The following is a 16,475-nucleotide window of genomic DNA, read 5'->3' on the forward strand; positions in this document are numbered from 1 at the left end:
GCTTCATCTTTGTGCTTCATAGTAGCATACAGTATGAGGCTCCAAATAGCAAAGAAGAATTATGCTAGTGAACACACAAGGGACAGTGGTGTAATCCACATGTCATCTCATAGCCAGAGAACCTCTTTATTACATTCTTAACATGTAACCATGACTTTACTGAACTAGCACACCTGCACACCTGTCCCTTGTGTGTCTATTGTTTCCTAGATATGGCTCTTCCGCGTTGGGCTATGTGGCGCAGAATCCTTGTCTTCGAGTTTGTGTTTTTCTGTTTGGTGCCTCCAGTCAGTAGTTTTGAGTTTCTAGTTATGTTCTGTCCAGTTTCCTGTCATATTACTGGGTTATTTTGTTAATAAATTATGTTTGCTATCCCTGCATTTCTGCCAGGATTTTTACCCTGTTAGAGGCATCCCCTTGCGGACATAACCTGTAAAAAAGTTATGATGAACCTACTGCTTGCAAAAAAAAAAAATAGACTTACTGTACTTACTGACTTACTGTACTATACAGTGCTTTGCAAAAGTATTCATACCCACTGAACTTTTCCACATTTTGACATGTTACAACCACAAAGAAAAATGAATTTTATTGAGATTTTATGAAATAGATCGAAAGAAAGTGGCACATAATTGTGAAGTGGAATGAAAATTCTAAATGGTGTCCAAATTGTTTTTTACAAATAAATATCTGAAAAGTGTGGTGTGCATTTGTATTCAGCCCCCTTTACTCTGATACCCCTAACTAAAATCCAGTGAAACAAACTGCCTTCAGAAGTCACCTAATTAGTAAATAGAGTGCACCTGTGTGTCATTTAATCTCAGTATAAATACAGCTGTTCTGTGAAGCCCTCAGAAGTGTGTTAGAGAACATTAGTGAACAAACAGCATCATGAAGACCAAAAAACACACCAGACAGGTCAGGGATAAAGTTGTGGAGAAGTTTAAAGCAGGGTTAGGTTATAAATTAATATCCCAATTAATATAACATCTCATGGAGCATTATACAATCCATCATCCGGAAATGGAAAGAGTATTGCACAACCGCAAGCCTACCAAGAGACGGCCGTCCACCTAAACTGACAAGACCGTGCAAGGAGAGCATTAATCAAAGAAGCAGCCAAGAGGCCCATGGTAACTCTGGAGGAGCTGCAGAGATCCACAGCTCAGGTGGGAGAATCTGTTCACAGGACAACTATTAGTCATGCACTCCACAAATCTGGTCTTTATGGAAGAGTGGCAAGAAGAAAGCCATTGTTGAAAGAAAGCCATAAGAAATCCTGTTTGCAGTTTGCAAGAAGCCATGTGGAAGAAGGACCCTGGACACACCATCCCCACCGTGAAACATGGTGGTGGCAGCATCATGTTGTGGGGATGCTTTTCTTCAGCAGGGACAGGGAAGCTGGTCAGAGTTGATGGGAGGATGGATGGAGCCAAATACAGGGCAATCTTAGATGAAAACCTGTTAGAGTCTGCAAAAGACTTGAGACTGGGGCAGAGGTTCACCTTCCAGCAAGACAATGACCCTAAACATACAGCCAGAGCCAAGTGGTTTAGATCAAAGCATATTCATGTGTTAGAATGGCCCAGTCAAAGTCCAGACCTAAATCCAATTGAGAATCTGTGGCGAGACTTGAAAATCGCTGTTCACAGATGCTCGCCATCCAATCTGACTGAGCTTGAGCTATTTAGCAAAGAAGAATGGGCAAAAATTTCACTCTCTAGATGTGCAAAGCTGGTAGAGACATACCCCAAAAGCCTTGCAGCTGTAATTGCAGCGAAAGGTGGTTCTACAAAGTATTGACACAGTGGGGCTGAATACAAATGCACACCACACTTTTCAGATATTTATTGTAAAAAAAATTTGGACACCATTTATCATTTTCCTTCCAGTTTCCTTCCAATTATGTCCCACTTTGTGTTGGTCTATCACATAAAATCCTAATAAAATATATTTTTGTTTGTTGTTGTAACGTGTCAAAATGTCAGTGGGTATGAATACTTTTGCAAGGCACTGTATATGTTTATTTAAAAATAAATAATAATATGTATCCTTAATGAGCAAGCCAGAGGTGAGGGTGGCAAGGAAAAACTTCCCGAGACGATAGGAAGAAACCCTGAGAGCAACCAAACTTGAAAGGGAAAACATCATCTCAGTGACAAGCTTCCATAATTGTGTACATTGTCAAAAGTGCAATTGCATATCCAGATTAAATGAAGTCTCTCTTGTTAAACTTTTCAACTCTTCACTGATTGCTTGAGTGCAAAACTGATCATTGGAATTGCTGTCCAAAGCCATTTCCAAGGTTTCTAATCTGTGTAATCTACTGTAAGGTGATTTCAGGATTAGCTTCTCACTAGGAGTGTGACATATTATTTAATATTTAGCTAAATTATGTTTTTGTTCATTTGTCATTTGCATGACTTTAATCTATATATGAAGCTCATCATTTGTATATTAGTATATCACTTCTTGTTATATCCAGTCTAAAACCACAATAGTTACAGCCTGTCATCTGTTACAGACCATCCTTTGGAGCTTCCACTGCTTCAGCTGATCCCGTTTCAGAGGCAGCTAGTTTTCCACGGTGACCGACTCCCACTGCAGTGCACTGCCTCCTACCTGGACCCCTCTGTCACTCTGAACTGGAGCCATAACCACTGGCCTGTACACACACATGGAGAGAGAGGAGTGTATGTTGAGGAAAGCATAATCCATGACTGTTGCCTCATAACCAGGTAAGAGTCTTGCATTTGTGTGATTTTTCTGATAAGGAAACTTCTTTTGTATGTTTTTGTGATCAACAGAGCACATGTATGTTATGACTCCCCTTAAAGACTTAATATCATTATTTTAGTGATAGAAATAAGTGTCTGATAAAATTACAACTAATGTGCTTTCTGTCCTCTTCTGCACTTTAAAGGTTGCACTTATATGCATGAGCTGTTACAAGCAGACCCAACAAATTTCAATGGCCATAATCAAGTATTAACAAAAGAAAATGTAGCAAAGACAGTAAACGTTTGACAGACCCTTTTTTCATACAGTAGCTCAGTTGCCCAGAGACTATCTGCAAACCTAGACCCAGAATGAGGATTGTTTTCAAAGCCATCAATGGATTTTCCTTTTATTTACTCTTGTGGGTCTGAGAAAACTGGCTTGTTTAATAAGTGTCAGTGGGGCACCTAAACTTTTGTCCTGTAATCCTGGAGATCATGAGTCTGAATTCTCATGATGTTGCAGCAATCCTTGATTGGGAGTCTAAAGCTGCATCCAAATATCCTTACTATACTACCATAGAGTAGTATCATGTCAGAATTCTCAGTCTTCATAAAACAATAAAATAATAAAATCTATCAGTATTTTAATTTCTTGTGGTTAAACTATATTTTGAAAACTGTTTTTTGAAGGTTTACAAAAAAAAAAACAGTTGCGATTATTATGACATAATAGGTCACATTACAATGCCAACATGGTGGCGCTAGTACAATATTTACATTTACATTTACAGCATTTGGCAGACGCCCTTATCCAGAGCGACGTACATAAGTGTATATGCGTGTATACATAAGTGTATACATAAACAATATATGCTGAATGTATTCATAATACACACATCCAATAATCATTACTGTATGTACTGTATCAAAGACTGAGCAGTAGTTACTGAATGCGTAAGCAGTGTTGTATAAAGTATTAGAAAGCAACACTTGAGTAAAAGTACAAGTATCGTACTAGAAAAAGACTTTGGTAGAAGTGAAAGTTACCTTTTAGAATATTACTTAAGTAAAAGTCTTAAAGTATCTGATATTTACTGTACTTAAGTATCAAAAGTCCTTTTCTGATATTTAATGTACTTAAGTATTTGAAGTAAAAGTAAAAATTTAAATTTCAGTAATTTTCGGTAGGCATACAGTAAGAGCAGGGGCAGTTCTAGGATTTCATCTTTGTGAGAATCTCAGTGAGAATTTAAAACAAGAAGAGTTTTATATTATATATTATATGACTACATAGTAAGCCAAAAGTTATGGTATTATTAAGTGGCAAATGTGGACACCAAAATGTTATGCATGATGTAATGAAGCCTGTCTTCATTCAAATCAGTTCATGTATGTGTGCATTCTCTACAAACAGTGTGTCCAATGAATGCAGTCATTAATAAAAAATATTCACAAGACAAAGACCAAATCAATAAATGTTATTTTTATTTAGTATTGAATGGATTGTTTGCATTAATATTTTGTTTGTGCTACAACTCTGGTAATAAAAATAGTGAAATTTCACTGCTTTTGGTCGCCGTCTTTGCGGCTTTCCGCCGATTAACGTTATAGATAAACGCCTCCAGCTCTGACTGCGCGTGCACGCTGCGCGTGCCTGAGCTTCTCCGTAGAGCGTGCGTAGCGGCGTAATTTAATCTAGGAGCTGTGATTCGCCAAACCTCCCTTAATGCAGTCACACACATTTCTTCTGATTTTATTACAAAATAAAATCAGAAGTGACTCTGATCAAAACTGGTAACATCCTGTAAAGCGACACTATGAAACCACTTTGAATCATCTTATTCATAGCGCTAACAAATCATTAGTGGTTAAGCATTTAAAGGTAACTCCAGTGGTTAAGTATTTAAGGTTGACCCCATTCAGTCGTGTTGTTTAACTGGACCATTGCAACGTTTAGTTGTAGAACTCTTTCTCTAGAACAACAGTTGCGATCTCATCTCAATGATCTCATTGATGGCAATACATTTAGTGATTTGTCTTATTATTTATGTTTTTTTTAATTCTATACATTATGCTGTATATATTGATTTCTTCTGACAAATATGTCTACATAAATAAGTAGGTAAGGTATATGACAGAACTTCAAGCTTTACTTGAAAATACTGAATTCTTAGCACTACCCACTCTATTGAGTTTGCTTTTAATTCTAGACATGCAAATATCAACTGGATGAAAAAAAGTTAAATGCTGGCTTACACCCAAGCAAATAAGGAATATACTGCCGCTGATTTATGCATTCAGTCATGCTTATGCCTTCACAAGAGTAGTATTACTGTATATATTCTCATGTAGTCTAAATTAATTTATGTCTATTTCAGACCTATCTCAGACTTATCCCAGCTTTTCTTTATACTTTTCATGATCATTACCCTTGCTAGTGATTAGGAAGGGCAGGATAAATATAAATTGGCAAAATGCCAGTTGTGAATGTCCTTTCTGAGGCATGCTAGTCTTGGCCATCATTTTATCTTTGGTGATATTGTAGCTAGTATCTGCTACACCTTACGCTAATAATCAGCTCTCCTTCTTGCTTTTATTTTTCTTCACTGGCCAGTGCAAAATGCGTTGAAACACACCCACAGAATGCACATCTGCTCAGTTGTATGTGTGTGTTTATGTATGTGCTTGTTAGTGTGTGAGAAAGCAGTGCTGTGCTGTTGATTAGTTTAACTGCCTCTCCCTTTGGTGTGAGCTGGCCTATAAATATTGATGGAGTGCTGACAGAAATATGTTTCCTGTGTCAACACGGCTAGAACGCTTTGCTCGCAGTTTTCATAGCGCATGCCGAAAGCTGCAGCCTTCATAAACCACCCAGGAGGATGCTTGCTTTTATGCTGTCGTTGTTTGCCCTCGTCATTGCGAGCCGTGTGGTCCCTTTACTGTGAGTGATGATGGCTGTATGGCATTGGGAAATCTCAGTGTCAAACAGGACACAGTGACTGACTCAGTGTGCTCTCCTGAGAATATGAACATCCTGATTCTTGCACTTCTTCACCGTGTTTGTCTGTGTTTATTACAGCTTATTCTCATCCAGGCTGTACACTTCGAAGCTTCTTTTTAGTGCCATGAAAAGCAGTGCATATTCTAACAGAGTTGAACTAAATAGGCTAAACAGGCAATTTCACACTTGGCAAGAATAATTCAGTCGACTTCCAGAATGGATTCTGGGCTTGTTTTGTTTAGGAGAGGGGCACAATTTTTGCAGGTTTACTTTCAGGTAGAAGAATTCCTTTTGCACAATTAATTGATCGTTCAATTCCATACATTGCTGTCGATTTGCAGACATTATGTTTGTCAGTTTGTTTAAAAACACTGGCCTTTGCATACATGGCATGTCCCCTGCAAGTTTCTTTTTTGTTTTAATATCACTGAATGCCTTCTCTGTTACATACTGTATATCCATGAGTCGTTCTATCTATTCTGCAGAGAGCAGAAAAAACTGTGGATCCTCAAGTTTTAAAAAGAGATATACAGAGATCAGAAATGAACATTCTCTAAAGCCATTGTGCATTTTTTCTGCCTTACTTGTTTTGATTTATTGTTTGATTTTGTATTCACCTTAGCACCTTAGAAGGAGTCTCTCATGTTCCACATGTCTAATCTTCCAGTGAATGGTGAGATATTTTGTCTTTTTTTCAGTTTCTGCAGGCATGTGATGGATTTCTTGTCACTCTGCTTCTTATTAAGATGCGCAATTAAGTCCTTGCACTGCCGTTCTCAGGCCTTTTTTCCCCACATGGATTTCATGCTGTAGTGTTGCACTTGGCAGCAGGGAGATCCCACTAGATGAGGAGGTGGGGTGTCACGAACTACTCTCCTTTCCACCACAGACTAGCCAGTCTGCCCAAGCTGCCAACCAAAACACTGGCCCACTTAATCATAAGCCACAGCCAAGAATATACACACAAGTACATGCTAGCTGATTCCCACTGCCACATGTTCAGTCCTGAATGAACTGTTTATAACTATTCAAAAGCTCAGGTCATGTCCATGTTACACGCAATCTAAAAATTTGCACATGCAAGGAGTGGTATTTTTTGCTAAAATGTTTATGACAACTTCAAGCTTCTATCAGTGTGACAAGTGTTTTAGTATAGGTTTTACTTGCGTTGCTTTGCTTGCATTGTTTGCGCTTTTTAACAAGCCTGACAGTCTTAGCAAGTGTACTCCAAAAGCTCTAATTTAATACACGCCTTGTGTGTATTTAATCCCAATTGACAAGTATTAATCAAGCATGGTTACTGAGTAACATGTACTGTAGGTGATTCACAGTGAAGAATTACATAATGACACAGTAATCACAAGGAGGAAGGTGGATGTCAGAGACACTTTGGGAAAAGTAAACTGCAAATGAAACTCATGTTTTAAATGCAATGAGACAAAAAGATTTTAAAATATGATATTAAGTCAGGATTAAAACAGCACAGTGCATGCTTGTATAGAAAAAAAATCCACAACAGGATGTTAGGATACAACCAAATGCAGAAGAAAATATGGCTTTATTTATTTATTAAATAAAAGCACCACCCAAATTGTTATATTACAGCAGTTTTACATATATTACAATTTTAAAGCTTTTTTTTTTTTTGATATTCTTTTTTTTTTTATCAAATATTTGTATGTTATTTTGAGGAACATCCTTGAAAGAGCTCTTGTTGTGATAAATTGTCCTTATCACAGATAAGATCTTATCTTATCTGAAACAATCACGATTCTGGATTCCCCTTTGTCACAGATTTTTTCCCACCCCATCCCCGTGCCTGAATATTTGCCACCAATTTATACATTGTTAACAGGTTGTCACGAGTCCATCACAGAGTCTGTATTTGTACTGCTGTGATTTGCCTGCTGGGGCACGGTGGCTTAGTGGTTAGCACGTTCGCCTCACACCTCCAGGGTCGGGGTTCGATTCCCGCCTCCACCTTGTGTGTGGAGTTTGCATGTTCTCCCCATGCCTCGGGGGTTTCCTCCGGGTACTCCGGATTCCTCCCCCAGTCCAAAGACATGCATGGTAGGTTGATTGGCATCTCTGGAAAATTGACCGTAGTGTGTGATTGTGTGAGTGAATGAGAGTGTGTGTGTGTGTGTGTGTGTGCCCTGCGATGGGTCGGCACTCCGTCCAGGGTGTATCCTGCCTTGATGCCCGATGACGCCTGAGATAGGCACAGGCTCCCCGTGACCCAAGGTAGTTCGGATAAGCGGTAGAAAATGAATGATTTGCCTGCCTGCTCAAACTGTTCTTTGTTTTTTGTCTGCCATTGCTGTGATCATCTGTTTAGTTTAGGCAAAGGCATGAGCGGGAAAGACATTCGGCTACCTGTGCCTCTTTGGAGGCCTTGCACTGGTAGCTTTACAAGATTTTGCTCTTTGAAATGGCGCAGGGAACCTGCCTAGACCCGAGTATGCTGTGGACTTCAGGATAGTAGCAGCTCAAAGATGAACTTGCTGATTGAGAGCTCCCAGACAACCTGGATGACGTTATCAGCCTGGCCACACACATTGATCATTAAATCAGGGAACACCATCGGCATGAACATAATGACAACCCCATCTCTCCAGTTTTGCCCTGCCTCTACCATTGCCACCACCAGCACTAACAGCTCTGGAGCCAATGCATATCAGCTGAGACAGGCTTACTGATGCAGAGAGAGAGAAAGATGTGTTGCTGGCAGATTGTGCCAGTTGAGGATCTGGATATTTTGTCAACATCTATTTGGCAAAAGGCCAGTCTTTTGCTGAAGGAGGAGCCCATGGTGAGCTGTACCATGTCAGTCTCCTCCAAACCCCTACTGAATGTTTGGCCAATGGGACCAATGGGAACTCAAACTAGTGGCCTTCATTAACTTGGGGATTGATGCTGAATTCTTGGATGAGGAGCTGACCAGGCAGCTGTGTCTAGAGACTAAGTCCCTTTCTTCTGCCTTTCTGATCCTGCACCTTAAATGGCCACATCCTGCACCCAACCTGTATTCAACCTCATTCCTGGGATGCAAACTCTCAGCTAGATGCATGTAGATGGACCTGACCCACAACAAAGCCATCAAGAATTGGCCCTGTCCTGAGTCCTGCAAAGAACTCTAGCACTTACTTTGCTATTCTAACTTCTATCGGAAATTCATCAGGGGATACAGCTCCATGGCAGTTCCCCTCCAGCAACTCACCTCCTCACAGTGCACCTTCTCCTGGTCATCTGGACCAAAGGGCTAGTAGTCCTTCCTTTGTCTCAAGGATCTGTTCTTGACCGCTTCAATTCTGGCCCTGCCTGACCCTACCTGACCCAGCCCTCTAGTTTGTTGTGGAAGTCGATGCTTTGGAATCTGGGTTGGGCACCTCCTTTTCCAGTGGGCCCCTAAGGACAATTGCCTGCACTTTTGCACCATCTTTTCCAGCTGCCTCAACCCAGCCAAATGCAACTAATCCACTGGGGAATGTAAGTTGTTTGCCATTAAGTTAGTCCTGGAGGAGTGCCACCACTGGTTAGGGTGTGAAAAAAGACTGAATCCCCGTCAGTCTCGCTGGACACTCTTCTTTAGCCGATTCAGCTTCTACCTGTCCTACCATCCAGAAATAACCATGTCAAACCCATTGGCCTACCAGTTTTCCCTTGCCAAAGAGGAGCCTTTTTGTTTAGCACATCCTTCTGTCCTTAAACCTGGTCCATGTCCTGTGCCTTAACCTCGAGAAGGAGGTTAAAAAAGCTACCGTCTACCTGCCTGCAATATAGAACTGCTCAGTGGGGAAACTACTCTTTGCTGACAACCCAGTAGTTGTCTTTGAGAGATTTTTGCCAACCTTTGGGAGTCTCTGTCAACCTTGTGTTTTTACCCCCACACTAACAGCCAGGTGGAGAGGTTCAACCAGGAACTTGAAACCGGACTCTGCAACTACTGTGCTGAGGACCCCACCTCCTGGTTAGCAAACTTTGTTTGTCAAATATACCCACAGTTCTATGCTGTCTGCCTCCACAGGCCTTTCACCCTTTCAGGCAGTCTATAGATACCAATCCCACTCTTCACCAGCCAAGAGCTGGAGTCTTCTGTACTGTCTGCCCTGTCATTCATCAAGTGATGTTGTCGCACTTGGAGGAGTGCTTACTCAGGGTTCCCACGCGTCCTGGAAAACCTGGAAATCCTGGAAAATTAATGACCAATGTTCCAGTACTGGAAAACACATGGAAAATGAGAGAAAACATAAATTGTCCTGGAAAAAATCTTGTTGTCCTGGAAAATTATTATTTTATTTTTATTTATTTTTATTTACTTTATTATCTTAATTATTAAATTATTATTATAAATGTTCTTGATCATTTAAAGAACAGTTTACAACTGGTCGAAACAATTAACGTTAGTAACAGAAAGCGCTCTGTTCAGGGACGCTGAGTTTTGACGTTTTTTTGTTATGCTGTTTAATCTCGCTGTGACGGATGACGCTGTCTTGTGTTGGCGGTTTCAGGTGCTAGGAATGGTTTAAGTGCTCGAATGTTTTCAGCAAATGGTGACGGGTAAGCATGTTATATCAACCTTGTTAATCTGAATATCATGTGCAAGGGGAATGCACAGCAAACTAAAGCATGCATGACGGCATTGGCCTGAGAAAGGAAAGGGTATTAATATGTGCGGTCTTTTTATTTTATAATTGTTGAAATTTCATTCACATGACAAATTGTCTTTAAAAGTAATCCATCCACACAGTCCCCGAAACCTGTTTTATGGGCGATATACTGTAAGAAGTCAAAATTAGATATTCTACTGACGGGATGCACAGTGAAGCATACATTGAACAATTATTTGCATGCTCAAAGTGCAGCACAGACTAGTGTTGTAAACATATACAGTAAGGCGAAGGCTGGTAACCTATAATAGGTTTACTTATATAAATTTAAAAACACGTTTGCAAATGTGATATTGATTTTTGCAACAGTTCACTAAACAAGAAGTTAAGTGACTTCCTTTCTATCCTTCACTAACCATAGGATCACTCCTGTCACTTCCTTTTTAGCAACATACAATGGCGTTTCTTTGAGTAGGCATTTATTAACGAATGGTTCGTGAAAGTGAATATCATCATAAATACTGTCATTTTCTTTATTCCTAAATGAATACGTATTTTGAATGACTCGTTTGAAAGAGCTCTGTGTGTGGGTATCTGGTGTTTTTCTAATTTTATAGTTAAGTAATAGCCATAAAGCGTACGTTGTTTTTAAGACTTCTGGAGAGAAGAACATACTACTTTAGGCCGTGAATCTGTGATCCTTGTCTTTTTTTCCTAAATTTGAAATGTCCTGGAAAATGATCTCTGAAAAAGAGTGGGAACCCTGTTACTTCACATTGATCAAAAGCTCCTGGAGCTACGCCAGGTGGGACAACTGCAAGTGTAACAAAGCAACACCTTACTGTATCGGCCAGAAGGTTTGGCTCTCTACCAGGGACCTTCCTTTAAAATTGACTTGCCAGAAACTATTGTACTGTATTTGTACCACTGTGGTTTGCTTGCCTGCTCAATCTGTTACTGTCTTTTCTGTCATTGCAGTGAACATCTGTTTAGTTGCTCATCACATAAACTTTCTGTTGCTGTGAATGCCTGCCATTGCTGCACTTATTTGATAATTTGCATGTTGTTTGAACTTTCCTTCTCTGTGCATGCCTGTCATTGTTGGACTTTTTGTCAGTTTGCATACAGTCTGAACTCTCTCTTTGTGGACTGTTTTTTCTGCCTATGAACTAAATAACAACCTTTTACTCTAGTCCCTGTTTGTGTCATGCATCTGCGTTTCTGGGTTTCTGTCACCAGAGGACTCAGAGACATTCTAGATGACACATGATTGCACAAGCTTACTCAAATATTCACACACTATGGACAATTTATAGATGCCCATCAAACTACAAATCATGCATTTGGACAGGAGTTGGAGGACTAAAGTACCCACAGGAAACACGGGGAGAGTCTTGGCAGAGCTGTGTGAACAATAATCAACGACATCCAGCAAGTCTGATTCGAGAACACAACAGTGCTGTAGAATAACAAAATAAAAGTGTCTAGTCACAAGCATGCATTATCTTAGTAGTGTATGTGTGAATAAGAACCTTTTGAATGACTAATTTTAAATACTGTTGGCGAAAACATAGGGTGATTATAGAGGAAACAATCTTTACTTAGCTTTACTACATTAATACTAAGTAAACATTCAGACAAACTTTCTGATTAGGCATGCTCTTGATAAATATTCTCATTATTAAGACTTTGGTAATTGTATAATTTTGTCTTGAAATCACTGAAGAAGGCTTCCTTAAATACCTACTTTTCAAATGTACTAATTTGCACATGCAGTCATCGCTTCTGAAGTGATTGTAAATCACATTGCAGCTTTAAATGAATCCATTTGCATAGACAAGCCAGCTTCGGTTTTTAGCTTTTGGTAAAAACGCCCCAAATGGCATATTCATTAAGACAGACATGCAAAAAGGACAAGTGGTATTTTGATCATTTAAAAGACACAATCCTCTCTGGATCTTGTTATTAAATGGGCTTACACGTTTTGGCAGCTATCCAATTTCCATATGTTTTTCCATGTAGCACATTGGGACAAAAATGTCCACAAGAAATGACAGCAAGATTTTGAATTTTGTTTTGGAATATTATTTATGCCTATCATAACCCTCTCCTTACCACACAACAATTATTATTGTCATTTCTTTTAATCTGCATATAATATTCATTCATTCATTTTCTACCGCTTATCCAAACTACCTCGGGTCACGGGGAGCCTGTCCCTATCTCAGGCGTCATCGGGCATCAAGGCAGGATACACCCTGGACGAAGTGCCAACCCATCGCAGGGCACGCACACACACACACACACACACACACACACACACACACACACACACACACACACACACACACACACACACACACACACACACATACACACACACTCTCATTCACTCACGCACTACGGACAATTTTCCAGAGATGCCAATCAACCTACCATGCATGTCTTTGGACCGGGTTTCCTTCAGTTGCTTTGCTTTATTTTAATTTAAGTGTATAACTATCAGGCATATACACAACACTTATTTAGGCTGCATTTAAACATTAGTGCAGGCATTTCATATAACTATAATAGTATGCTTTCATGCTTATGCACCCTAATTTAATTTTGTCATATGTGTTGTTTGTGCATTTGTGTAGCTGAAAGTTAGAGAGTCCTAAAAAAAGTCCAATCTTTAGTAATAACATCTTTTGAATAAAACATTCATGCTGTCTGTGCCTTTTCCTGCATTGACAGGTGCAGATGAGAGCCAAATGTGTGTAAGAACTGTGGCAAATGCTTGGAACAACTTGCTTACAGATCTCCTTGAAACACTTTGTGACTGTATCTGAGAGATCAGGACCCCTGGGGGTTGGGGGGTGGTAGCCTGGTGGCTAAGGTGTTGGACTACTGCTCGGAAGGTTGCAAGCCTGACTCTCTGGTCCACCAAGCTGCCAGTGCTGGACCCTAGAGCAAGTCCCTTAACCCTCAGTTGCTAAGTAGTATAAAATCAGATAATAATGTAAGTCAAATTCCATAAATGTAATTTTTTTTACATACATTGTTGGTATGTCAACTACTAAAGACTGGATGATCTGACATACAAGTATATGTGGAAACTTTTAATAATGCTAAAATCTGTCCGTGCATGCCCTCTGTCCGTACGTTAGGTTGTGTCCCGCTAATCTTAAAAGACTGTTGAAATTGCAGTCTGAAACCAGCTTAAGACTTCTGCACTGTGCTGTAAATGTAGGAAAATAAAGCATGACTTTATCTACTGTGCCTATTGAATTGTCTCTTTAAATGCCATGCTGTAAAATGCAGATCTTTTTAGCTTGAAAGCAGCATGTTAAAAGGGCCAGTTTGTATTTTTGGCCTTTTGTATTTTGCGTTGAAGATACTGATCATTTGTGTATGTGTGTATGTGTTTGTGCATGCTACAGGAAGCTGATAATGATTTCAGTTACATACAGCAGTAGCTACACATATTTTACCGTTAGTACATTAGCAAATATTTATTTTAGCATTTATTTTATATATATATATATATATATATATATATATATATATATATATATATATATATATATAGTGAAGCTGCTCATGGCATTAATTATTTACTTACCACACATGTAAGTTTATGTTCCCTTCCTATATATCTTTTCTACATCCCTGCTTGAGCTCTAGGGATCCAGACAGACATGGCATCCAGCATGGCTAATAACTAATAGCCGGTGCGTTGTGTAGCCGGGCGCCCATGCTGAGTAATGGCGTGAGGCTAAAGAGCCGGTAAGCGATAGCTGGGAGAGCAGCCGCGGAGTGTGAATCATACCTCATTACTCAAAGCCCTGAAAGCCTGTAGAGTTTTAGACCGCATCACCACTAATCTCTCAGTTTTTAATCATTCTAACTTGACGTAGAATATGAGAATAGAGCAGAGGAAAAGGCATTCTTGAAAGACAGTACGTTTTATCTCCCATTTTTATCCCCTTTTCTCTTATCCTCACTCACTCACTCACTTGTTATCCATCAGATTCTTCCCTGATGCTTTGTCTATGTAGGTTTCCATGGAGACCGAGGTCTTAATTGGCTTGTTAGAGTGTCGTTTGGCTTATTGTGGTTAGTGCTGTCCATCTCCTGTGCCTTGCTAAAACAGAAGAAGGTGTTCATAAATGAGACAGTAATCAGAATATAGAGAAATAATTAAAATTTTCTTTGTGTGTGAGAGAGAGAGAGAGACAGACAGACAGACAGACAGAGAGAGAGACAGACAGACAGACAGAGAGAGAGACAGACAGAGAGAGAGAAAGAGACAGTCAGACAGAGAGAGAGACAGACAGACAGACAGACAGACGGACAGACAGACAGACAGACAGACAGACAGACAGACAGACAGAGAGAGAGATATGTGTATGCACAAGAATAAAAGAATAAAAAATATGCATTTTGGTACAGTTTGTTCTGCTAATCAGAAGTCCATCTGGTAATTAGAAGTCCATGCTTTATTATAGATGAGCAGTTACCTGAGGTGATAGAAAGTCATACACAGCTGTGAGTTGTAGCAATATTCACCTCAGCCCCTTACTAATTAAGTGTAGACCTTCAGGCTAAGGCTGAATTGGTTCTCCTGCTATCTTTTCAGATGTACAATACCGCCAAGGTTTCCCATTGTGTGTGGCATAATTACAATATTATTTTAATTCTTTCAGGTAGCCAAAGAATAGAAGGTTTGGTATATGATTTAGACAAGGGTTTAAACTCAAATTTATCTACATCATCTGTAGCATATATAAAATATTAGCCAAGTTGTTAGTATCCCTTTTCAACTCAAGGTCTACTCTAAGAACTGTAATACTAAATATTTTAGTAAAACTATTTGAAAATACAAAACATAGAATTATATCTTATTTTTTATTGAACTAAATATTTACTAAATTGAAAGCAAAGTTACTTAATTGATCTAATCATTTTGACACAAAGTATGGTTATGTCATCAACTGCGAGTAGATTGTGGAAAATGACACAGTCGTGTATTTAAAAATAAGCGTCTACTTTCTCAAGGTTCACATTCACCAATCCCAGTTGTTGAATCAAAAAAAAGAAATCCAAAAAGTAATGTCTTTGGTTTCAGCTTACACAGTCTTAGAATTAGAAAACCATGTTAATTTAAAATGATCTTTGCACTCATGAAATATACATTTTATATTTTTTACTAATTTATTTATTTATTTATTTTTTGAAAATGTTCTGTTAGCCAAGTACTAGGTTAGGTTTTTTATTTAGAGACCCTCTTGTTATTGAATGTAAACAACAGATAAACTTTCATTTTTAAATCTTTTTCTTGTCCTTAGTGATCATTTAGCTTCTGTTTGCCTGCAACAGATTTCAGCGTGTGATTAAGGTTAGCAGTCATCCTCACTATACTGATTGTAGCTAACACTTTACCTGATCAAGTAAACTTGCCTTCACATTGGGACACTGCTCACTGTATATTCTATGACATCCAGTTTATTTTTGACATTTAAAAAACTCTACCAGCTTGGTGGAACGTGTTTATCAGGCATTATATTTCTTTACACGTTGTACAAATCACATTCACCTTCTGATTCATGGTATAGGTAGATATGAACATTCTGTTGTGTTACTGGGAGATTTCTCTAGCTGCATCCCAAAGGATGTAGGGGAGATCAGGGACAGTTGTAACACTTTTTGCAATTTTTAGCAATACATCAAAAAACATTTTTACTGGAATAACCAATTTGTTATATTATAAACTTCAATCTGTCAACTGCTGAAACAATGTATTTAAGTGGTTTTATGAAATATGTACAGGTTGCAAAATTAATTTTAATACAGTCCCTCCACTGTTAGAACTGTCCCAGTGTACAGGGACGGTTGTAACGCATGTCAGGGACAGTTGTAACATGTCTAAAATATACATAATGAATCAATCATATACTCAAAATAGAAAATATTATTTATCAGCCGTGTTATTGTGACTATTCATTTCATGTTTTTAAGTAATGATTACCTTTTTTTCACACAAATGACAAAAAAGAGGATGAAGCTGTCAAATTATAATGCAAGAAAATTATTTATTGTGTAGAACACCTCAAAAAAAGGTTAAACATGAACTCAAACATTCTCAAAAAGAGAGAGAGAGTG

At 38.9% G+C, this 16,475-nt stretch overlaps 1 protein-coding gene across 1 annotated transcript in view; it reads left to right on the top strand.

The window, feature by feature from the left end:
* The window catches only part of LOC132847463 (adhesion G protein-coupled receptor A1), a 188,082-nt gene that overhangs the window by 54,864 nt on the left and 116,743 nt on the right, over positions 1-16,475 (top strand). Inside the window, exon 7 of the mRNA XM_060872760.1 lies at positions 2,525-2,738. Within this exon, the coding sequence (XP_060728743.1) occupies positions 2,525-2,738 (214 nt within the window). The remainder of the gene's footprint in view (positions 1-2,524; positions 2,739-16,475) is intronic.

This window comes from Tachysurus vachellii, chromosome 6 (assembly GCF_030014155.1).
Source record: "Tachysurus vachellii isolate PV-2020 chromosome 6, HZAU_Pvac_v1, whole genome shotgun sequence".
Taxonomy (NCBI): Eukaryota; Metazoa; Chordata; class Actinopteri; order Siluriformes; family Bagridae; genus Tachysurus; species Tachysurus vachellii.